The 25,541-nt window shown below is 41.5% G+C and overlaps 1 protein-coding gene across 3 annotated transcripts in view; it reads right to left on the bottom strand.

Annotated features, from left to right (window-relative positions):
* Positions 1-25,541, bottom strand: part of SYT1 (synaptotagmin 1) — a 656,933-nt gene that overhangs the window by 117,305 nt on the left and 514,087 nt on the right. For all 3 annotated transcript variants that reach the window (XM_007666337.4, XM_007666335.3, XM_029079387.2), the window contains one exon: positions 7,685-7,802. In XM_007666337.4, coding sequence (XP_007664527.1) covers positions 7,685-7,802 — 118 coding nt within the window. The remainder of the gene's footprint in view (positions 1-7,684; positions 7,803-25,541) is intronic.

Below are 25,541 nucleotides of genomic sequence, written 5' to 3'. Positions count from 1 at the left end.
AAATATTTTAGGCTGGAAAAGAATGCATCAGCAAAGCAAATTAGTTCAAAAATTCTGTTAATAACAATAATAACTGTGGTACTTGATAAGTGCTTACTATGTGCCAAATACTGTTCTAAGTGCTGGTGTAGATACAGATTAGTCCAGTTGGACACAATCCCTGTCCCACATGGACTCACACCCTTAATCCCCATTTTACAGAGGAGGTAACTGAGGCCCAGAGAAGTTAAGTGACTTGCCCCAGGTCACACCACAGGCATGTGGCAGAACCGGAATTAATAATAATAATAATGTTGGTATTTGTTAAGCGCTTACTATGTGCCGAGCACTGTTCTAAGCACTGGGGTAGACATAGGGGAATCAGGTTGTCCCACGTGGGGCTCACAGTCTTAATCCCCATTTTACAGATAAGGGAACTGAAGCACAGAGAAGTTAAGTGACTTGCCCACAGTCACACAGCCGACAAGTGGCAGAGCTGGGATTCGAACTCATGAGCCCTGACTCCAAAGCCCATGCTCTTTCCACTGAGCCACGCTGCTTCTCCAATCTGGGAATTAGAACCCAGATCCTTCTGACTCCCAAGACCATACTCTATCCATTAGGCCATGTATGGGAAACATTTCAGTTCACAAATCACTTTTAAAAATTGTTTTTAGTTGCTTTAGTCTTTAAAATATTTCCATGTGACTCAGCGGTGCCTCCCCTCCCCTCTACTAATTGGTAGAAACAATCCCTTTCCTCAAGGATTTTAAAATTGAGTGGGACAGGTATACACTGAAAAAAATTACAGAAGGGCTGAAGTATCAGTTGAAGGGAGGCATAAGTGGGGAAATGAGAAATTAATCTGGGAAGGATTCTTGGGGGAAAATGTGCTTTCAAAAAGAAGAACAGTTACGTGCCATATGTGAAAGGGGAAAGAGTTCCAGACAGGATGTGAAAGAGGTCAATGGTGGTAGGGACGAGAAAAAGGAACACTGACTAGGATGTCTTCAGTGGAATGAAGAATACAAGCTGGGGTGAAATGGGAGAAGACAGAAGGTAATTTGGGAGAAAGCTTTTGAGTGCTTGGAAGCCAATGGTCAAGCATTTATGCAAGTGATGATAATGATGATGATATTTGTTAAGCACATACTGTGTGTCAAGCACTGTTCTAAATGCTGGAATAGATACTAGCTAGTCAGGTTGGACACAGTTTCTGTCCCACAGAGGACCCACAGACTTAAACCCCATTTTGAAGATGAGGTAATTGAGACACAGAGAAATTAAGTGACTTGCCCAAGTTCACCCAGCAGAGGAGCAGCATGGTGTAGTAGAGGAGCAGTATGTGCAGTGGATAGACCACAGGTCTGGGAGTTAGAAGGTCATGGGTTCTAATCCCAGCTCTGCCACTTGTCTGGTGGGTGGCTTTGGGAAAGTCACTTCGCTTCTCTGGGCCTCAGATACCTCATCTGTAAAATGGAAATGAATAACGGGAGCCCTCTGCGGGACAGGGACTACGTTCAACCCGATTTGTTGTATCCACCCCAGAGCTTAGTACAGTGCCTGGCACATAGTAAGAGGCTAAACAAATACAATAATTATTAGTATCATTAAATGGAGGAACTGGGATTAGAACCCAGATCCTTCTGACTTCCAGACCTGGGCTCTATCCACTAGGCCACGCACACAAAACATTTCTGTTCACAAATCAGTTTTAAATCATTTTTAGTATTTTCAAAATTTCTAAATGACCTGGCCATGCCTTTCCTCTCCTCGCCTCCTCCCGCAATGGGGCCAAGTGTCTTCAGGAGAGAGGCTGAGGGCAGCAAACCCAGCCTCCCGCCTGAGGTGACACAGCCTGGAGAGGAGGGAAGACAGGAGCAGGAGGGGTCTTCTGGTGGCGGGGGCGACATAGGGAGACAGGGAGCCATAGTTAGGTCCATGCCGTCGACATCTGGACACGGTGCTGCTCAACCTATAGGCTATTGTCTTCCACAGCATTGATATCGACCACCCGGCCACTAATAATAATAATGAAAATAGCATTTGTTAAGTACTATGTTCCAAGCACTGTTCTAAGTGCTGCAGTAGATACAAGATGATCAGGTCAGGACATAGTCCCTGTCCCACATGGGTCTTACACTCTTAATCTCTATTTTACAGATGAGGTAACTGAGGCACAGAGAAGTGAAGTGATTTGCCCAAGGTCACACAGCAGACAAGTGGTGGATCTGGGATTAGAACCCAGGTCCTCTGACTCTCAGGCCCGTGCTCTGTCCATTAGTTCATGCTGCTTCACTACTGTCGCTGCTGGTGTGAATCCTCCACCGGCAGTGCTGAGGGCCCTGATGGTGGGAGGACCAGAAGGGGAAGACTCTACCCAATCTGGTGGGCCCGAGGGCACCTAAAACCTCCCCTTGCCCGTTGTGCCCCTCTGCTTGAGGGGAGGCATGGTGTGTAGGGGTCTTACCCTGCCAGGGTGAACACAGGCAGAACTTCGGGGTGGGTCCATATGGATTATTCCTTGTGAGGAGAGGAGTCCTGAATCTCCCCTGTACTTCCCTCTCACTGCATCTCCTTTCCCTCACTGACCGTAAGTTCCTTGTGGGCAGGGATCATAATAATAATAATCACGGTATTTGTTAAGTGCTTACTATGTACCAAGCACTGTTCTAAGAGCTGGGATTACTGTGTAAAACAGGTTGTCCCACATGGGACTCACAATCTTCATCTCCATTTTACATATGAGGTAATTAAGACACAGAGAAGTTAAGTGGCTTGCCCAAGGCCACACAGCAGACAAGTGGAAGAGCTGGGATTAGAACCCACAACCTCTGACCCCAATCCCCTGCTCTTTCCATTAAGCCACACTCCTTTTCAATGTCCACTGACTCTATTGCATTGTACTCTCCCAAGTGCTTAGTACAGTGCTCTGCAAACAGTAAATGCTCAAAAAACACCACTTATTAAATGATTGATTAGCCTTGTCCATGAGCTGCCTTTATTCAAAAAGATCCCCCATAAATTTATTATCCTTCTAGGCCCTGGTTCTTCTTCTGACTTGCTAAAATTTGATTTCTAAATATTTTCTAGGAAAATTTTCCATATTGGATGAAAATTCCAAAGAAAATTTCCCAGAAAAATCAATCCAGGTATTTATTCATTCAACAGTATTTATTGGGTGCTTACTACGTTCAGAGCACTGTGCTAAGCACTTGGAATGTACAAATCGGCAACAGATACAGTCCCTGATCATTGACAGGCTTACAGTCTTGAAATATGTTAATGTGAAATACAAGTAGAATCATTTACAATCTAAAAGAAAGTTAATTTATAATCTTGAAGTTGAATATTAAGTTTAACATTAAGCAGTCCTGAGATCTGAAATCTCCAAAATATTGTAGTGTTTGTGTTCAAAGCATTTATCAGTGTTTGGTACTGTAAGGTTGTTGGAGGTAAGGAACATGTCTTGCAACTCTGTTGTACTCCTCCAAGAGCTTAGTACAATGTTTTGCACATAGTAACCGCTCAATAAATACCACTGATTGATTGACTTATTGAACTATCCTGGGTTTGATTGGAAAAGCAGGAAAGAAGAATGTAATTAAAACAAAATACGAACATCGATCCAGCTGACGAGGTATACCATGAAGAACAAACAGCAAATCTCTGTCTCGATATGTCAATCAATCAATCATATTTATTGAGTGCTTACTGTGTGCAGGGTGCTGTACTAACCGCTTGGAAGAGTACCACATGATACAACAGACACATTCCTTGTACATTACCTGTACATTACCCTATTTGTTTTGTTAATGAGATGTACATCACCTAGATTCTATTTATTTGCTATTGTTTTAATGAGATGTTCATCTCCTTGATTTTATTTATTGCTATTGTTTTGATCTGTCTGTCTTCCACGATTAGACTGTAAGCCCGTCAAAGGGCAGGGACTGTCTCTTTCTGTTACCGATTTGTACATTCCAAGTGCTTAGTACAGTGCTCTGCACATAGTAAGCACTCAATAAATACCATTGAATGAACGAGAACCTCAGGACTCGAAAACTCTCTGGGGAAATCTAATGCTGGCTCTGCCACTTGTCTTGGGAAAGTCACTCAACTTCTCTGTGCCCAAGTTCCCTCACCTGTAAAATGGGGATTAAGAGTGTGAGCTCCACGAGGGACAACTTGATTATCTTGTAACTACCCCAGTGCTTAGAATAGGGCTTGGCACATAGTAAGCACTTAATAAATACCATTATTATTATTATACTAATCCAAAATAATCCCTATGTGGAGTCATATCACTTAAATGAAGCCTCTCTGGAAGTTACAAAAACTCTTTCAGGTGCTTAATGTTTATTAACTTACTGCTTCAGAATGCCACAAAGTATCCTGGTGGCTACATTCTTCTTCATTGCCTAACAGATCTCTACTTCTCACATCTGTGCACATATACTCACTTATGCATACTTATCAATTTTTCTCTAAGGCAACGATGTAACTTGGTTCCTAAATTGCTCTGTTGTATTAGTACATGATTGCAATAACAATGAGAACTAACAGACAAGACACACAGCCCAAGGTGTGGGCCAATAAAGGTGTCCAATATAAAGACAGAGAGATGTTTAGGAACTAAGAGAATAATAATGTTGGTATTTATTAAGAACTTACTATGTGCAGAGCACTGTTCTAAGTGCTCGGGGAGATACAGGGTAATCAGGCTGTCCCAAATGAGGCTCACAGTTAATCCCCATTTTACAGATGAGGTAACTGAGGCACAGAGAAGTTAAGTGACTTGCCCACAGTCACACAGCTGACAAGTGGCAGAGCTGGGAGTCGAACCCATGACCTCTGTCTCCAAAGCTCAGGCTCTTTCCCCTGAGCCATGCTGCTTCCCCTAATATGGATGATGGATGGGTAGGTTGTTATTTCCAGAATATGTTTTTAAATTGGCCATGGCTAGGTTTAACAGAAAGCTGTAATTTATATGGGAGTACTCTTGAGTTAGTGACCTGGCTTCCTGTCTGTCTGAGGGTGTTGTAAAATTGAAACCCCATTTGGGGTCGAGGGGAAGGAGGAGAAGGGAAAGGGAGAAAGTTGAGGAGGAGGAGGAGGAGGCTTGAGAAGAGGGGTAAGGAGAAGAGGTGATTGAGGGAGAGCTTGATCATCCTCCTTGTCACCTGAACCATCCCAGAGAGTTAGGGTGGGCTGAAGGTGATTCAGGCCCCTACTTAATAATGATACTTGTTAAGCACTCACTCTGTGCCAAGCTTTTTTCTAAACAATGGGGTAGATACAAGTTAATCAGGTTGGACACGGTCCCTGTCACACACAAGGCTCACTCTCTTAAAATTCCCATTTTACAAACGAAGTAACTGAGGCCCAGAGAAGTTAAATGACTTGCCTAAGGTCACACAGCAGACCCTATCTGAGCTCCATGTAATGGGCAAGAGGAGTCTCCAGTCTGACTCTGTGCAAAGTGATTCTGAGACCAAGCCTGCTAGAATCCAGTCAACATTTAGGCTCCAATTCTATCCTCCTTCTGGTTTCACTGGGGTGATGCAGACCATTCAGTTGTATTCATGGAGCACTTACTGTGTGCAGAGCACTGTACTAAATACTTGGGAGAGTACAATACAACAATAAACAGACACATTCCCTACCCACAGTGAGCTTACAGTCTAGAGTAATGAGCTTATAGTCCCGAAGATCTCTCAATTAATCAATCAAAGGTATTTATGGAGCGTTTGCTGGGTGTAGAGTACTGTACTAAGCTCTTGATAATGAATACAATAGGCTTTATATCATATTAAGTACTTACTATCTTCTAGGCACTGTACTAAGTGCTGGGGTAGGTGCAGGATAAACAGGTTGGTTACAATCCATGCCCCACATGGGGCTCACAGTATTCTTCCCATTTTGCAGATGAGGTAACTGGAGGCACAGAGGAGTGAAGTGACTGCCCCAAGTTCACAGAGCAGACGAGCGGCAGAGCTGGGATTAGAACCCAGGTCATTCTGACTCCCATCACGTGCTCTATCCACTTGGCCGCACTGCTTCTTGAGGTGATAGAGATGGTAGACACAATCCCTTTCCTCAAGGAGGTTACAATCTACCAAGAATCAGCATGGCCCAGTGTTTCCACTGAACAGAGGTCTGGGGTGTCAAGGGGAACTGAGTTTTCATGCCGGCTCCTTCACTTGTCTGCTGTGTGATCCTGGGCAAGTCCTTTAGCTTCTCTGTGCCTCAATTCCCTCATCTGCAAAATGGGGATTCTGTCCTCCTTCCTACTTATACTGTGCACCCCATGTGGGACCTGATTATCTTGTACCTTCTCCGGTGCTTAGTAGAGTGCTTGACACACAGTAAACACTTAATAAATACTCCAATTATTAGTGGGGCTGATAGACATGAAAATAAAGTACAGTTAGGGGAATAATAATAATAATTATGGTACTTATTAAGCTCTTACTATGTGCTAGGTACTGTACTAAGCACTGGGGTGTGTACAAGCAAATCGGGCTGGACACAGTCCCTGTCACACATGGGGCTCCCATTTTCAATCCCCATTTTACAGATGAGGTAACTGCGGCCCAGAGAAGTGAAGTGACTTGCCCACGGTCCCACAGCAGACAAGTGACAGAGCAGGGATTAGTACCGCTGATCTTCGGAATTCCAGGCCCGTGCTCTAAAAACTACGCCATGCTGCTTCTCAGCATAGGAGGTAACAGAGTATATCTATAACCACCCACTTTCCCCTTTCCCCCCCGCAAGAGAATCCCGGCTCTGCTGCTTGCCAGCTGTGTGACTCTGGGCAAGTCACTTAACTTCTCTGTGCCTCAATTACCTCATCTGTAAAATGGGGATTAAGACTGTGAGCCCCACGTGGGACCACCTGATCACCTTGTATCCTCCCAGCACTCAGTACAGTGCTTTGCACATAGTAGGTGCTTAACAAATACCACGTTTATTAATATCTCTCATATTATCCCTATAGACCTGGGTCCCTCCCTAAACATGAGCTGGAAGTACTCTCATCGGGGCCCCACTTTATCAGATTCTGCCCACAAGCCAGCTGCAGTGCTAAAGGGGATATCTCTTCTAAGAGAGGCCTGCAACATAACAGAACACCACCACTGATGTTCATGATTTGCCAGAACATTTGGAAAATAACTCATCCAACACCCTGATGGAGCAATCTGGGAAAAACGTACTGCGCTAAAATATTCATCTCCATGAGCGGACGATTTTGTTTCCAAGGAGAACATTTTACACATCGCCTTCCTCCGTAAGATTGGGTTACACAGAAAATCCATCAGCCCTTTCCCCACCCTGTATTTTCCTCTAGGCAGAGGTAGAGAAGTATATTAGTCTGAGGGTGCAGTGTCATCAAGAAGTTTAATTGTTCAGCTCTCTTCTCAGATCTCAATCATTCATAATGCAGTACTTTTAGCTCTGCTTGGGTTAGCAAGCATAAATCTAACTAATGCCCTATCAGTGAGAGTTGACTATATTCTTTATCACACACACAGACACACATCTTACCCCCCAACCCCCACGCACCGCCACCCCCAATCTCCCTCCCTCTGGCCGAAGTGGAGCAAATCTTCAGTTTTCAAAGAAACAGGCCTGTTGTTTTTTGGGTTTTTTTTTTTTCCATTTGCGCATAAAAATATTCAATAGAAAGACTCTACACACTTACCTGATAAACCACCCACATCCATCTTCTTCAGATTCTTTGCCTCTAGGATCACAACAGTCAGTTTGCCAGCTGTTGGCACATAACGGAGGGAGAAGCAGATATCACCCAACTTCTCTTGCTGTGAAAATAAACAGAGATAGGTTTGAAATCTTAAACAACAAAATAAAGGACAGATGTGTTGTAAATATAGATTATTTGTGGGTAAGGAGCTTGTCTAATCTATACTCTTTAAATCCTCAAAGTGTGACATACGGATTAATCAATGAATGATTCCCACCTATAACACAGTCTTAATATTGTATTACTTTTCAACATTTATTGGAAATTTATATTTCAAGTACACAAGAAATAAGATTAAAATATTTATGTATGGACTAGGCACACTAGTGTTACTGAATAACATTCTCTGGCTAATATCATGATTACATTTGAGAGATCTCAAAACACCTTGCAATAGGATATGTGGGCATTTCTACCCGGATGACCCACTGATACCTAACTAAACATGTCCAAAACAGTACTTTTCATTCAATAGTATTTATTGAGCGCTTACTATGTGCAGAGCACTGTACTAAGCGCTTGGAATGTACAAATCGGTAACAGCTGGAGACAGTCCCTGCCCTTTGACGGGCTTACAGTCTAATCGACAGTACTTCTCATTTTACCATTCAGACCCTGTCCTTTCCATGTTTTTCCTCTCTCCGAAGGAAATACTCCCATCTGAGTATCTGACAAGTTCAGAACCTTGGCGTTATACTCGACTCATCTCTCATCCACCCACATATTTAAATTGCTACCAAAACCCGTTGGTTCTACCTTCAGAACATCACTAAAATCCACCCTTTCCTCTCCATCCAAACTGCTACTATGGTGATCCAAGCACTTATCCTATCCAGCCTTGATTTCTACATCTACTTCCTCACTGTCCTCCCTGACTCCTGCCTCTCCCCACTCCAATCCATACTTCACTCTCCTGCCCAGATCATTTTTCTACAGAAACATTCGGTCCATGTTTTCCCACTCCTCGAGAACATCCAGTGGTTGCCCATCCATCTCAGCATCATGAACAGTGAACTGAATCTTTTTTTAAAAAAGTGATCTGGGCAGCAGAGTGAAGTAAGCAAAGGAGTGAGGAGAGAAAAGAGGTCAGTGAGAAGTGTGTCAGTCAAGGTGGGAGAGGAGAAGTGCTTAGATCAATCTGGCAGCTATTTGAATGGAGAGGAAAGTAGATTTTAGTGATGTTGTGAAGGTATAACCAACAGGAGGTGGTAAAAGATTGAATTTGTGGTTTGAATGAGAGAGATGAGTAGAGAATAATACCATTATTCGGGCTTTTGAGACTGTGGTGATGGTGGTGTTGTCTACAGTGATGGAAAAGTCTGGGGAAGGACAGGGTTTGAGTGGGAAGAAGCTGTGTGACACATGCAGTTTTTAGGGTCCCTGAGTTAATCTAATCCATTTTACAGATCCTTCACTTCAATTTCAACCAGTATTATGTCTTTCCTCTCTCTGTAGGAAATACTCCCATCCCTGTATCTCACAAGCTCAGAATCTTGGTGTTATTCTCAACTCATCTCTCTCATACATCCCACATATTCAATCTGCTACCAAAACCCATCGATTCTACCTTCAGAACATCACTAAAATCCACCCTTTTCTCTCCATCCAAACTGCTATTATGGTGGGAAGCACAATACTACAATCGATTTTGACATTTGTCAAGTGTTTACTTTGTGCCTAACACTTTCCTAAGTCTGTGGTAGATTCAAGATAATTAGGTCAGACATACTTCATGTCCCACTTGGGGCTCACAGTCTAAGTACAAGGGAAAGCAGGTATTGAGTCCCCATTATATTAATGAGGAAACTGAGGCACAGACCAGTGGCTTAATGTGGCTTAAGTGGCTTAATGGAAAGAGCCCGGGCTTTGGAGTCAGAGGTCATGGGTTCGAATACTGACTCTGTCACCTGTCAGCGAAGTGACTGTGGGCAAGTCACTTAACTTCTCGATGCCTCAGTTACCTCATCTGTAAAACGGGGATTAACAGTGAGCTTCATGTGGGACAACCTGATTACCCTGTATCTACCCCAACACTTAGAACAGTGCTCTGCACATAGTAAACGCTCAATAAATACCAACATTATTATTATTACTAAATAGCAGAACAGAGATTAGAATTCTGGTCTTCTGACTCCCAAGTCTGTGCTCTTTCCATTAGGCCATGCTGCTGCTGCTTGCAGAGCAATCATGAAACAGTCTGAAAGCACGTCTTCATTCTGATGGTGTTGGGAAGGAATGACGGTCTTCATCTTCTACATGACCAACCATCCCATCAAGATCTCTGCCCAGTTGATAGTGTTTAATATCAGATAAAGTTAAGGAACCCAATATTAAAGTTTCTGTGTTGCCTCCTGCCCTTTTTCTCTATCTGTTGGGCAGCAGGGATCATACCTTTCAGAGAGCAGCATGGTCTAGTGGATAGAGCACAAGCCTGGGGGTCAGAAGGACCTGGGTTCTAATCCCAGTTCTGACTCTTGTCTGCTGTGTGACCTTGAGGATATCTATTAACTTCTCTGTGCCTCAGTTACCTCATGTCAAATGGGGATTGAGAATGGGAACCCTCTGTAGGACAGGGACTGTGCTCAACCCGATTATCTTGTATCTACACTAATGCTTAATACAGTGCCTGATGCATAGTAAGTGCTTAAAAATAACACTATTATTATTATTACTATATTTGTTGTACAGCTCTTCAGTGCTTAGTGTAATTTACCCGACTGCCACCTTTTTCTTTTTCTTTATTTACCCTACCCAAATGTTAGGTGATGGAATCGGGCAGGGGATAAGTCTGGGATGGGTGTTTCTTCCTCCTGGTTCTACCCTCTTCCTCCTGCTCTGTGATTTTGGATCCTGAAAGGTGTGCCTGGGAAGGAACCAAGCTAAATCTGTACTACGGGGAACAGAGGAGGAGACTGTAGTGAAATGAGTTTTCTAAAAAACTGTCGGGGTGGATTCAGAGTTCTGGAGACAGGTGGGGGTGCTTTTTGACAGGGGGAAGGGGAACTGTAGGAATGATGGGTGGCTGGAATATTGAAGAATCATGGAGGCGAAGGTGCGCCATTTATAATCATTTTCTATACTCTCAAGCATCAAGAATAGCAATATGTGCAGAGCAGGTACACAATGAATATTAATAATGAATAAATAAATGACCGATTATGCTGGGCCCAAAGGAAATGGAGAACCAAACAATTATCCAGTTGATTGGTTCTAACTGAATCATTCAGACCAAACATTACTTTTAGGGCCTGTGTTATCTCTTTGGGCTTTCTACATGGAACAAATCAACCAGATACTTGCTCAATCTTCTATTTCACTAGGTCACTGCATCCCACCCTACCTTAGTTAGGATAAACCAGGAAAAATTCAGTAAGATGATTTTGCTTCTATTACTTTACCCCTTCTCTCTTGTAGATTCTATTTATTGATGAGTAATGCACAGCTCTCTAAAGTCATTCTCCAGACTTTGAACTATTGCATTTTTAAACGTAAAAAGTCAGTCAGGTTACTGTTTTAGATTATGCTTGTCATTCTATTTTTCTCATGCCGGTAAACTGCAAAAAGGACAACCTCAAAGCTAACTCTTGAACATTCTATGAAAATGAAATCCAAGGAGCTAATCTCACACCATCCAAAATGCACTCATCCTTTGTTCCTTATTTCCATCCTTAAGGACACTTAAACTGTTTCTTTACCCAGAGTTCAATCCTGTGGCAAGAGCAGCTAATTCACCATGCGCAAAAACAAAGGTACACTCAGTACTTCTGAATTCTCTTGGGAAACTGAACCTACCACTTCTGATTCTAATTTAATTGCTGTGACAGCTTGTCTACCAGGATGACCATTTAAGTACCATCCCTGCGGCTGAACACTGGTAGGATTTCCACCAAACTTCCCTGGCGTAACTGGAAAATGTAATAGAATGAATTTCAGGAATCTTGCCTAAATAATAGGAAGCCTCCCACCGCTTTATCCGTAAAAGTTTGGGAAGCAATTCCCTGGGGTATTCATTTTTTTGGTACATACCAAGTGCCCGGCACTGTTCTAAGTGCTGGGGTTCATACAAGCTAGTCAGGTTGATTCAGTACCTGTCCCACATGGGGCTCACAGCCTTAATCCCCATTTTACATTCTGAGGCCTACAGGAGTGAAGTGACTTGCACAAGGTCATACTGCAGACAAGTGGTGGAGATGGAATTAGAACCCAGGTCTTTGTGACTCCCAGGCCTGTGCTCCATCCCCTAGACCTCGCTGCTTCTCATTCCCCCAAAAGCAATTATTTTTCTCTGAGGAAAAATTTTTCTTCAAGTGAGCCATCTTCAGAAAACTGAAGGATACATTTGCCTAACTCCTTTAAAGGAACCGTTCCTGGGTAAATAGGGCGGCTGCTGTTGAAATCAAAAGATTCTGGGCACTTCCCTACCACCATAGACAATACCACCATCCTCCCTGTCTCACGAGCCTGTATCCTTGGCAATATTCTTGTGGAAGCACAGTGATCTAGGCCTTGCATTAGCCCCTTCTCATCCAACCATTCCCTCTGTGCTGTTTTGTTTCTGGGCCTGCTTGATTGTCTCCTAACCAGCTTGTTTAAATGAACAAGAGTGACTCTGGTGACTGGAATCCCTAGGAGTGGTAGAATCCCAAGAGATGGAACGTGATGGGCTTTTAGGCCGGGACTCCATTTTGTCTGGCCAAGCACAACTACTCGAAGTGGGAATATCAGATTTCCTCCTCTTTCCTTTGTTTCATTTTATCTGTCTTATTAGGAAGTTTGCTGTGTCTCTGTCTTGAGGCAGCAAGAAGTCAGGTCAGGATTTCTAACCTGCTTATCAGTAGTGTTTGCCCACTAGATTCTTATTATGGAGCGAATCAGGCAGAGCCTAATAATTATCCCAGGTAGAATTTACTGCTGATTGTATTAAGGCATATACAGTGATTTATGCTGGCCTTGACTAGCACAGAAAACTCTGCCAATTATCAGCCACTCCATACTAGTGCCAGAAGAAGTAACTGTAGTAATAAACATGACTCTGACATACCCTTTGGAACACAACGCAGAATCCGTGAAGTTTTCTTCCAGTCTCAACTCATCACTCTCATTCAAACTGTCAGGGTTCTACTTTCACAACACCTTTAGAATCCACCCTTTCTTCTCCCTCCAAACCGCTACCATACTAACACTAGCACTTGTCATTTCCTGTATTGACTACTGCATCAGCCTCCTCGCTGACCTCCCTAGGAATTGTCTCTCGTATCCAGCCCATACTTTTTCTCTGCTTTCCGGATCATTTCCTGAAAAACTGTTCAAGCCATATCTCCCCACTCCTAAAAAACTTCCAATAGTTACTCATATACCTCTGAATCAAATAGAAATGCCTTACCATTGATATTACCAGCTCTCTTCCTCCTACCTTGCCTCACTGATCTCCTACTACAACCTAACCTCTGCACTTTGCTCTTCTAATCCCTCCCTCAACACCACAGCATTTATGTACATATCTTTCCATTACATTTTATAAATTCCTTATTTATATTAATGTCCATCTCCCCCTCTGGACTGTAAACTCGTTGTAGGCAGGGAATGTTTCTGCCAACTCTATTTTATTGTACTCTCTCAAGCGCTTAGTACAGGGCTCTGCACAAAGCAAGGTGTCAGTAAATGCCACTGACTGAACTAGAGGCTGTTTGCTAAGTTTCTTCCAAATATCTTACATGCTCTGAAAACAATTTGCGCAGCAAAAGAATCGAGTGCAACCAATTCTCTTCTAGGATCAGAATGTGTGGGTTTTGATCAATAGCTCAGGAAATTAAAACAAAACAAGGACAAATATATCTGATCTGTAGAGAAGCAGCAGGATGTAAGGGAGAGACCATGGACCTGGGAGGTAGAAGGTCATGGGTTCCATCATCTATCTCACTGCCGATCCCTCGCCCACATCCTGCCTCTGGCCTGGAATGCCCTCCCTCCTCAAATCTGACAGACAATTACTCTCCCCACCCTTCAAAGCCTTACTGAAGGCACATCTCCTCCAAGGCCTTCCCTGTTTAAGCCCTTCTTTCCTCTTCTTCTACTCTCTTCTTTATCACCCTGAATTGCTCCTTTTTTTCTTCTGCCATCTCAGCCCCACAGCAGTTATGTACATATCCTTATTTATTTATATTAATGTGTGTCTCCCCACTCTATACTGTAAACTCACTGTGGGCAGGGAATGTGTCCGTTTGTTATACTGTACTCTCCCAAGTGCTTAGTACAGTATAACAACTGTATGAAATAATATAAATAAATAGTATAAATAAACTGTACTAAATAAATGCGCTAAATAAATATGATGGAATAAATATGAATGAATGAATGAATGAATGGATCTAATCCTGGCTCCGCCACTTGTCTGCTGTATGGCCTTGGGCAAGTCACTTCACTTCTCTGTGCCTCAGTTACCTCAACTGTAAAATGGAATTAAGACTGTGAACCCCAAGTGGGACAGAAACTGCTTGTATCCACACCAGCGCTTAGCCAGTGACTGGCACATAGTTAGCACTTAATGATAATAATAATATTGGTATTTGTTAAGCGCTTACTATGTGCAGAGCACTGTTCTAAGCGCTGGGGTAGATACAGGGTAATCAGGATGTCCCACGTGAGGCTCACAGTCTTAATCCCCATTTTACAGATGAGGTAACTGAGATACAGAGAAGGTAAGTGACTTGCCCACAGTCACACAGCTGACAAGTGGCAGAGCCGGGATTCGAACCCATGACCTCTGACTCCCAAGCCTGTGCTCTTTCCACAGAGCCACGCTGCTTCTCTTAACAAATACCACATTATTAGTAGACAAGAGAAGTAGAAATGAACAAAATGACTGTTCAGAATGCTTGTTAGAGGGAGAGTTTCTTCTTCTTTTTCATCTCTTCATCACCTTGGGGGCTTCACAGAACAGAGGTCACTACGGCTACACCAACGCCTCCAATTAGTGACTGTGGAAAACAGAGCTCTCTCACACATGACAACAACCCTTATGGCCTTCAATCTCATGCCACAGTTAATTGAAAGGGGGCACAACAGGTTTAAACACAGAAAAAGTCAAGATATCACTCTTCCAATGCCATTTTCTCATTCAGATTAATGTACTTTAGAAATAACTAGTCTGGAAAGACCATGATTTGATGATTAATGAAGAACACAGTGATCATGGAAAACCTTTAAATTTTACTGAGGAGTCATGGATGATCACATTTGGCTAGCAATTCCACTGTATAATGTAACTAAAGAATACTAACATGTTTAAGTGATTTTTCTCTTATTTTCATCAGGTTTTCTCTTTATTAGAGGGGTCTCTAGGTGCCAGTCAGCTGCCCTTGACCTGAGGAGCAAAATCCATAATCAGAGGCCATTTAGGTAAGAATTAAGTGGAGCTCACAGTGTGGCCCAACAAGGGAGCAAGATTACCAATTGATGAGCTGATGACTTACAAAAACTTTCCAAGCCCTAGATTGTAAGCTCCTGCCAGAGAGAAAGCTTCTGATGGACATGGAATGTGTCTGTTTATTGTCATATTGGAGTCTCCCAAGCCCTTAGTACTGTGCTTTGCACACAGAAAGTGCTCAATAAATACAACTGAATGGATGAATAGAGGAAACCAGCAACAAGAACTCTAAAGAACTGTGAAGAGACTACTCTTCATGATGAGGATAATGATGATTATTATATCATCATCATCAACAACAACAGCATTCTTTGAGAATCATGAAGAGAGTACAGACCCAATGATTGGGATAAATATGTTAGAAGTAAAAGATGTGGTTCGTCTGCTTACAATCTAATTGGGAAATTCTCTATTCTCTGCTTGGAACTCGCTCCAGCCCATGTCCTTTCCACCTTCAAAATCCTCCTGCAGAAACGCTTCCTCCATGTAGCATTTTACAACTAATTCCAAATTTTCCTGGCAATATTATCCCATCAGCTACCCTTTATATATGTTACCTGCTTAGCGCTTAATATATGCCAGGGACTGGTTTAAGTGCTGAGGTAGATACAAGCAAATCAGGCTCAAAGCAGTCCATGTCGCACGTGGGACTTACAGTCTTAATCCCCCTTTTATGGATGAGGTAACTGAGACACAGAGAAGTTGAGAGACTTCCCCACCAAAGTCACATAGGAGACAAGTGGTGGAACTGAGATTAGAATCCGTGACCTCTGACTCCCAGGCCCATGCTTAATCCACTAAACCATGCTGCTTACAGTGTTCAAAGGACTGTACTAAGCTTTTGGGAGAGCACGATACAATAGAGTTGGTGGATATGTTCCCTGCCCACAAGGACCTTACAGTCTAGAGGTCAAAGTACTTTGCAAACATCCAACAGATCCTACCAAGATGTAGACTGCCATTCTTGTAAGAGAGATGGGATGAACCCTATCAATAGCTAAGATATCATTAAGTCCACTAAAACAGCAGAATTTTAAATGACCTTTTGGCTCATTTTTCGAAAGGTGGATTGGCAATGATTCTTAGCTGACAAAGCTGAAACACTGAAAAACCATTTCTCCAGGCTCCAAGTTAAAGAAGAGAAGGGAAGAATCCTTATTTCCATTCTTGAATTTTTCAAATAGACTGTGCTTACCTTGGCTTACTTGGGAGTTCAAAAAGAAATATCTTGTGAAAACTCTGTGCATAAATTACGGATCAAGGCATATCAAGCACATTTTTTCTGACTGCCTTTCATGTCGCAATCTCAAAGCCATTACAAAATGCCTTTCACTTGAAATCTATATGGATATCTTACCAGAGAGATAAACTAGAGAACATTACTGCAATCACTGTTTATGTAAACTGCCATCACTTCCATCCAGAGTAACTGATGTAATCACCAGCTATTAAAAATAGATTTTCTGATTAGCAGGATGGATCTTGTTGTGACAACTCTGTGTGGAGTAGCACCTCTAACAGTATTTCCATGCAGGCTGAATCTGGGTCTGAATCCATTCCAGGGATGATATCTGAACTCAAAATTCTTACAGCAGAAAATAAGTTGTTCTGACATTTTCCAAAGTTAACTTCCAATACTGGGACATAAACTTTTCCTTACAATGTCTTCAATACCGAATCAATCCTGATTATCCTCACCGATAATGGTATTTAGATTGTAAGTGCGTTGTGGGCAGACATTGTCACTTTATGGTTGTATTGTACTTTCCCAAGTACTTAGTATGGTGCTCTGCACATAGTAAGTGCTTAATAAATACCATTGAATGAATAAATGAATATTGAGCACCTGCTATGTGCAGAGGACTATATTAAACACTGGGGAGATTACATCAGAGTTGTTAGTCTGCTGTTGTCAGTAAGTCAGTTGTTATTTTAGAAGATTACTTTTATTACTGGTTGGAAACTGCCTGTTAGTTTGTTAGTTGTGCTAGTTAGTATTCTCTACCCACAACGAGTTTATTCTAAAGACAAGATAATGCTTGGGATATCGATGGGTTCCCATTGTGGAAAAAATCTTTTTTTTTTTTTTAAGTGGGGCATTAAAATCCATATCATACAATAAAACTCTAGTCTCCTCTAGCTGCATACATTTCACTTAAGTGCAGTACAAAGCATGGTCCCAAGATCACGTAGGGAGCTTCCTAATTTCCTCTAATTATATAATGTGAATGACCTACCTGCATATTTGAATAAGTACATCTATTCTCCTGTTAAACTCTGCTTAAACAAAAGCCTTAAAGACACAATTGCATTTTTTCTCTTCTAAGATGGGCCATCTTTAGTTGTGCAAAACCCTTATTTGAATATAGCATCAATACCCTAGGAGAGTCCAACACTATTTTACCAAGCTAAAACAGAAAAGCATTTCTGAAGGTGTGACGAATTACTAGATAACCGCGGAGTCCTATGGGGCTGGTGACAAACTATAGATGAGTGCTGCCGCTGCCCTTATTATCTCACAGAGAAGCCTTATTGTTAGGAATTTCTTTCACAGTCATGTATAAATAATTTATTTTAGAAGATGACTTTGATCACTGGATGGAAACTGCCTGTTAGGTTGGAAAACTCCAACTGTGAGATACAGAGAAATGAACCTACTCCTTAAGGTCTTGAAGTGTCAATCAGAAGCCTCCTCTATTCTCTGCTACTTGATAATTCCATCATATTTAATAAGTGCAGCAAATGAGGCAAGTAGAACGGAATTAAAAATTCACTAGAGAACACTAATGCCACCTATCCTGTTTAAAAAGCATTTCCGAAATTTACTCAGGGTCAGTGCTGTCACCAAATGGATCAAATTTGCCAGATTTCCAAAGAACTTTTGAAAATGATCGAGAAGGTTGAGAAGACTCATCTTCAGGCTTTGATGAGGGATGATCATTTTATATTTGAAGAAAACAAAAAAAACCTCCAAACATAAATATAAAAAATCATCTTTTTCTCAGATTTTCAAAGAAATCACTTTATGTATTACATTGCAAATGGTTGATACTTTAAAAGAGAAAATATAGCAAAATTGCATTAATGCTTCCATTTCTGCCAAAATAAATGATAGTTTGTATGATCAGTGGTATTTGTTGAGCACTTAACTATATGGAGAGCACTGTAAGAAATACTTGGGAAAGTACCAGTACAATAAAGTTGGTAGAAATGATCCCTAACCACAGGAAGCTTACAAAGGGAGACAGGCATTTAAAAAATTACAAATAGAAAAAATGGTAAAGTATTAAAAGAGTAATGAGAAGCAGTGTGGCTTAGTGGAAAGAGCACAGGCTTGGGAGTCAGAGGACGTGGATTCTAATCCTGGCTCCACCATTTGTCTCGTATGTGTTCTTGGGCAAGTCATTTCACTTTTCTCTGTCTCAGTTACCTCCCCTGTAAAAGGGGTTTTCAGACTGTGAGCCTCACAGGGGACAACCTGATTACTCTGTATCTACCCCAGAGCTTAGAACAGTGCTTGGCACATAGTAAGTGCCTAACAAATACCATTATTATTATTATCATTATTATTAGAATATGGGACTATGGGGTTGGGAAAATTAATCAATCAATGGTATTTATTTAGCATTTACTGTGTGTAGAACACTGGACTAAGTGCTTGTAGTACAACAGAGTTGTTTGACACAGTTTACAGTCTAGAAGTGGAGGCAGATAATAAATCACGGATATGTACATAAGGGCTTTAGGGCTGAGGGTGGGGTGAATATCAAGTTTTTAAAGGGTACAGATCCAAAGGTGATGAAGAAAGGAGGGCAATTAGGATGGGGAAATGATGATTTAGTCAGGGAAAGTATCTTGAGGAGATCTGTCCAAATGGACACTCCCATATCAAGTACAGTGCTTTGCATATAGTAAGCACTCAATAACTACCATTGAACGAATGAATGAATATCACCAAAGTCTCTGCAGCCATGAATATAAGTCCAGATGGTCACAATGGACTGTGAAATATTCTGACTGAAAATATAGAATGCGCTCCTCTAAGGAATAATGAAGAAAAATTTTGATTTTCCTCCAGGTATAGTAGCTCTTTGAAGTGAATCAGACACTCTTTAGAGTAATAGAATAATCTATTTTCTGAAGATATGATGGGGTCCAATAAATCTGATGGATGAGTTTGAACTGGACTGATCTTGCATGAAAGCAAACTGAATGATATTTACTAGAAAATGCATTTCCCGCTTGTTTATGATTTAGGCTTATTTGAATCTTTTCCCTGAGGCATCTTTATTATATACTATAATTCTGATTATTTTTTAAAAAAGCAATTCAGTTCCTACAAGGAATGGTAAAACTGGGTATTCTTAATGGGCTCAACGTATGCAAAAAATAAACTGAAGATAATACATTCCTTGTAACTAACTTGCAGAGTGCTTAGCTTAAGAATGGTGAGTTCTTAAATATGAGCCATTTGTCTGGGAAGAGAGCAAAGAGAGGGAGCAAAGAGAAAGCTGAGAGGCATCAGGAAGTTGAAAGTGAGCTAGTCAATCAATCAGTGGAATTTATTGAGCAATTACTGTGAAATGAGCACTGTATTTAGCACTTGAGAGAGTAAAATACAATCAAATTGAAACAATCATCCCTGCACAAAAGGAGTTTACAGTCAAGAGCGGGAGTCATCTATTAAATTACAGAGAGGGGAAATGGCTGAATATGAGGTTATAAGGTTACTGTGAGGCAAGTATTAAAGTATTTAGGAGGAGAGAATAAAGAACATTGGCGACACTGAATGAAGGGCAAATAGGGTGGAGAAATAAAGGGTTAGTCAGAGAAGGCCTCTTGGCAGAGAAATGGTACTGGTAGGACTTTGATATTGGGGAGAGCAGTGGTCTGTTGGATATGCAGGGGGAGGGAGTTCCAGGCCGGAGGGAGGATGTTGGTAAAGTGTCAGCAGGGAGATCGAGATACTTTGTGTAGGTTGACGTTAGAGGAGCAAAATGTGTGGGCTGGGTTCTAGTAGATTAGCGAGGCAAGGTAGGAGGGGGAAGAGTTGAATGAGTGCTTTAGGCTGGTGGTAAGGAGTTTCTATAAGATGCAGAGGTAGAAAGGCAACTATTGGAGATTTCTGCAGAGTTAGGAGAGGTGAGGCTGAATGCTGTTTTTAGAAAAATGATCCAGGTAGCAGAGTTAAGGTAGGGACTCAAGAAGGGAGTGATAGGAGGCAGTAGTGAAGGTGGGATATGTTAAGTGGATCATTAAAGTAGCAGTTCATATAGAGAGGAAGGGGCAGATCCTAAGATGTTGTGAAGGAAGACCCACGGGATTTGGTGACAGACTAAATATGAGGATTGAATGAGACAGAAGAATTGAGGATAATGCCAAGGTAATGGGGTTGTGAGAGAGGAAAGATAGTGGTGTTGCCGTCAGTGACGGGGAGAATGGCATTTGAGTGGGAAGATCAGGAGTTGGATTTTGGCCAAGCTAAGTTTCAAGTGTCAGTGGGTTATTCAAGTAGAGATGTCCTGAAGAAAACACAAAACTATAGTGTAAGGGAGTCGGGGCTGGAGGGTTTGATTTGGGAATCATCTGTGTAGAGATGTTAGCTGAAACTACAGGAGCAGATGAGTGGGTGTAGATGGAGAATAGAAGGGGACCCAAAACTGAACCTTGAGTGTCTCCCACCATTAGAGGTGTGAGTCCACTGATTGTCTCTGTGCTGAAATGTACTTCCCAAGTGCTTAGTACAGTGCTCTGCACACAGTAAGTGCTCAATAAATATAATTGCATGAATGAATGAATGAGGTAAAGGAGAAACTGGCAAAAGACACCGAGAAGAGGCAATAAGAGAAATGAGAGGAGAACCTGGGATAGTGAAGCCAAGGTTCGATCCTAAAACCCAACCCCCAATCAGAACTCAGCCCTGAGGGAAAGCAAATGTGTGAGGGGGAAGGCCTAGGTAAAAAGGCCCAAATCACCTTGGGTGGGTGAATCCATCAGTCAATCAATCAATGGTATTCACTTATTTATTTACTTTTAATGGCATGTGTTCAGCACATAATATAGTGTTGTCCCACGTGGAGCTTGCAGTCTTCATCCCATTTTACAGATGAGGTAACTGGGGCACAGAAAAGTCGTGGCAGAGGCTGAATTAGAATCCATATCCTCTGACTCCCAAGCCCATGCTCTGTCCACTGTCACACTTTCCACAAGTTACTCAAATTGGACATGGTCCATGTCGACATAGGGCTCACTGCCTTAATTCCCATTTTACAGATGGAATAACTAAGGAACAGAGAAGCGAAGTGACTTGACTAAGGTCACATTGTAGACAAGTGGCAGAGCTGGGATTAGAACCCAGGTTCCTTTGACTCACAGGCCCATGCTCTATACATTAGGCCCTGCTCCTTCTTTACTGAGTGCTTACTGTCTGCAGAGCACTGAAAAAAGAGATTGCAAAAGTACATTATCTCCCGCTGGAGACTGTAAGCTCCTTGTGGATGGAGATAGCGTGGCTCAGTTGAAAGAGCGCAGGCTTGGGAGTCAGAGGTCATGGGTTCTAATCCCCGCTCCACCTCTTGTCAGCTGTGTGACCTTGGGCAAGTCACTGAACTTACCTGTGCCTCAGTTCTTTCATCTGTAAAATGGGGATGAAGACTGTGAGCCCTACGTGGGACAAACTGATTACCTTGTATCTACTCCAGCACTTAGAACAGTGCATGGCACATAGTAAGCGCTTAACAAATACCAACATTATTATTATTATTATTACCAATCCTTGTTCACAAGGAGTTTACTGTCTAAAGGGGAAGATAGACATTAAAATACATTAGGGAGAGGGCAAAGATTGTGTAGTCCTCACAGACCACAGACTATTCAGGTAGTAGAGATTTGTCAAATCTAGCTGAATAACGGTTTGGGTAACCATGCATTTATTTTATCTCAGGAAATACTTAGCCAATTATCAACTTACATCCTATATGTATATAGCTGTCCCTTGTGTTTGATGCGTATATCGAAATCTCTGTGTGGGCGGATGCAACCTAAAAGACTGATGCATGGCAACAATTTATGTGCTGTTTGCTCACATCAGTGCAGTGCTGCGATCCTTGTTTCAGTGCTGCTCTTTATGACATTGAAGTCACTGATTTCAAAGCTTTCTCTGTATTCCAACCTTCCTCAAGTCTCTGTTCAAAGACAAACACCCCTCTTCTAAAGCCACTCACTGGGCAGCCGGTAGCTGCTTGCTTCCAAGAGTCCAAGAGCTTGCGACTTTCCTCCTGGATAAAATGTTATGGTAAACTTATAAAAGGTCCTTACAGCAAAGGTCTAAAGGTGTTAGGCCTTTATATAAGAATCTAAACACATCTAGAATTGGGCTTTCTCTCCTGCTTCATAAAGTATGTGATCTGGATAACGTAACCTCTACTTTCCTCATGTTCAGTGCATTAATTTAATTTCTTAGTAAACATGTCTATTTGGAGAAGCAATTATTCATGTTAGATTATGGAGACTGGAGTCCCGTTGCTGGCTGGAGCTGTGAGATTTGGAGCAAATTGTTTTAACTTCTCAGGTTCCTGTTCCTAACGTGGGGTTAATGGATACTTCTCTACCCCATAGGGGCAGTAAGTAATTACCCACTTCAATACATAAATGCTAAGTGTTATTCTTCCATAATGGAGTTATCCCTTGTGCATATTACTACTTGAAGGTTCTGACTTTTATCTCTGGAATGTCGATCTTTTGCTCTCATTCGTTTTTCTAAAAGGTTATGTAACCAATTAACAAAGCTCCTATGCAGGATTTAAAGGCAAGAGGAAATCAAGAACGTGGCTAAGTATAGTCTGAATTAAATTTGCAGAGATTTCACAAATTTGCAGAAATAATTTGGGTTCCATCTGTTTTGCTTAGGGGAAAGTTCACTGGTGTTTACTCTTAAGGAATCGGAGCATCATTAGGAGATATAATCCTCCCTTGCACAAAAACCTAGGTGTCAAGAAATAGCTAGCTAGCATAACACACGGATTTCACATCTGCAAATGGCCACAGTAGGTTGCTGAACGGTGTAATTTTCATCAGATGAAAAGTGTGCATAGGTATGCCTTAATGCCTTATTTATCTCATTTGCATGTATTCAGCATGGCAAATGGAGTGACTTTGCTTTGAAACCAGATTTCTCTTGCTGTTTAAATGCTTCACGGATTTTTTTTCTGAGAAATGACTAAAAGAACAAGTTTTTTTCAATAGCTTCTGTTTCACAACTGGAACAGAAGCCATTTCAGATGGTAAAACGGATTAAATATTTATTGTCATTTCCTTTTTATTAGGAAAGGAGTCTCCCTATGAGAACATCAAGTTCCGCCAAATAAATCCCCCAAAGTTTCCTGAAAAAGCTACCGACAAAACCTTTAGACCAATAAGTTAGATTTATATTCCTCAAAAAGCCCATCGTAAGACTTTAAATGGAATTGAATAGCTAACTCATTTTCAAAACTTTATCTGTTTCAAGTGCTATGTCTGAGACACTAATTAAAGGTGTAAATTTCATTATTTCAGAAAGGCATTGTCCTCAAGTAGAATGAGCATTGGACTGGAAGTGAGGATGTTTGATGAGAAATAGACCTTCCATTACTCTTACTAGGTAATCTTGGGCAAGTCATTTAACCTCTTTTTACCTAATTTCCATGTCCCTCCTATTTCTCCCATCTGTCCCCATATCACAGGGGAGCTTAAATAACAAAATCAGATAGCATAGGCAATTGTTTTGTGCTTTTAAGCATAAAGAAAATCAGAGCAATGATACAGGATATATTCATAGAATATGTGATCAGAGACAGAATGACTGTCTCAAGACCGGGCTTCTTCATTCATTCAATCATATTTATTGAGTGCTTATTGTGTTGAAAGCACAGCTCTAAGCACTTGGAAGAGTACAGTATATCAACAGACACATTCCTGATCAGAACATGCTTACAGTCTAAAAGTGGAGACAGATACTAATATAAATAGATAAATACATGAATTACGGATATATGCAGATATATTTGTATGTACTGTGGAGATGGAAGGGAGGATGAATGAAGGAGCAAGTAAGAGCGGTACAGAAGGGAGTGAGAGAAAAGGAGAGGAGGGCTTAATCAGGGAAGGCTTCTTGAAGGAGATGTGCCTTCATTAAGGCTTTTACGTGGGGGAGAGCAATTATCTGGTGATATGAGGAGGGAGGGCATTCCAGGCCAGAGGTAGGATGTGGGTGAGGGGTTGGCAGCGAGATAAACAGGATTGAGATACAGTGAGGTTAGCATTAGAGGGGCGAAGTGTGTGGGCTGGGTTGTAGTAGGAGAGTATTGAGGCAAGGTAGGAGGGGGTAAAGTGATTAAGTGTTTTAAAGCCAATGGTGAGGATTATCACATCCCCAATTAAATTTTGAACATCAGATTTGTTAAACTGGAAAAATATGGAATATCTTTTAGATTACTTGAATGATGATCTAGTGTAGTTGCTGAAAGTGTTTAAGATGGGGAATGAAAACAAGGAAAAGCAAAATGGGAGAGATAGAGAGAGCGCAATAGAAAGAAGAATCGAGATGCAGTCACTTAAGAATTTGCCTTTTAAGAATAACCACAGGATGGGTAAAGATTAGTTCAGGATCAAGAACAACACTGAGATGTGTATAATGAAAGGGAAATGAAATTTTTGTGTTAAAGAGATATGCGAAGAATCACAGAATCATAAAAATGGTAGGCCTCTTCAGAGAACCCATTCAAATATTTAAGCTGTCCTAAATGGATGAATAGTTACAGCCATTTCTAAAGACTTGAGGAAAGGACTTAATTGGCCATTTAAGTTTGTTAAAAATAATAGTAATAATAATAATAATAATAATAGTATTTGTTAAGCTCTTAACTGTGTGTTTAGCACTGTTCAAAGCCCTGGGGTAGATATAAACTAGCCAGGTTGGACAAAGTCCACGTTCCTTACGGGGCTCACAGTCATAATCCCCATTTGAAGGATGAGGTAATTGAGGCCCAGAGAAGTCAAGTGACTTGACCAAGGTCACACCACAGGATAGTTCTGGAGTCAGGATTAGAACCCAGTTCAATTTGACTCCCAAACCTGTGCTTTACCCTCTAGGCCATGCTGCTTCTTGTTCAAGAATTCAGTAATGACAATTTCTTCCTTAATTCTTCCTGAAATGTAAGACTGTATCCTCTTTTTCTGGTTTTAGTGGAAGTGGAGCACATGTGGTCATTATCATCCATATTCTCTATATACTTGAAGCCTGGTCAACCTCTTAACTTTTTCTTCTTCAGTCTAAATCAGTGTAATTGCTTTACCCTTTCCTCCAAGTCCCATTTTGCAACTCTTTATTCATCT

The sequence above is a fragment of the Ornithorhynchus anatinus genome, chromosome 14 (assembly GCF_004115215.2).
Source record: "Ornithorhynchus anatinus isolate Pmale09 chromosome 14, mOrnAna1.pri.v4, whole genome shotgun sequence".
In the NCBI taxonomy this organism is placed as follows: Eukaryota; Metazoa; Chordata; class Mammalia; order Monotremata; family Ornithorhynchidae; genus Ornithorhynchus; species Ornithorhynchus anatinus.
Note: the sequence above shows the minus strand (reverse complement) of the source record. Positions and strands in the feature narration are given on the sequence as shown.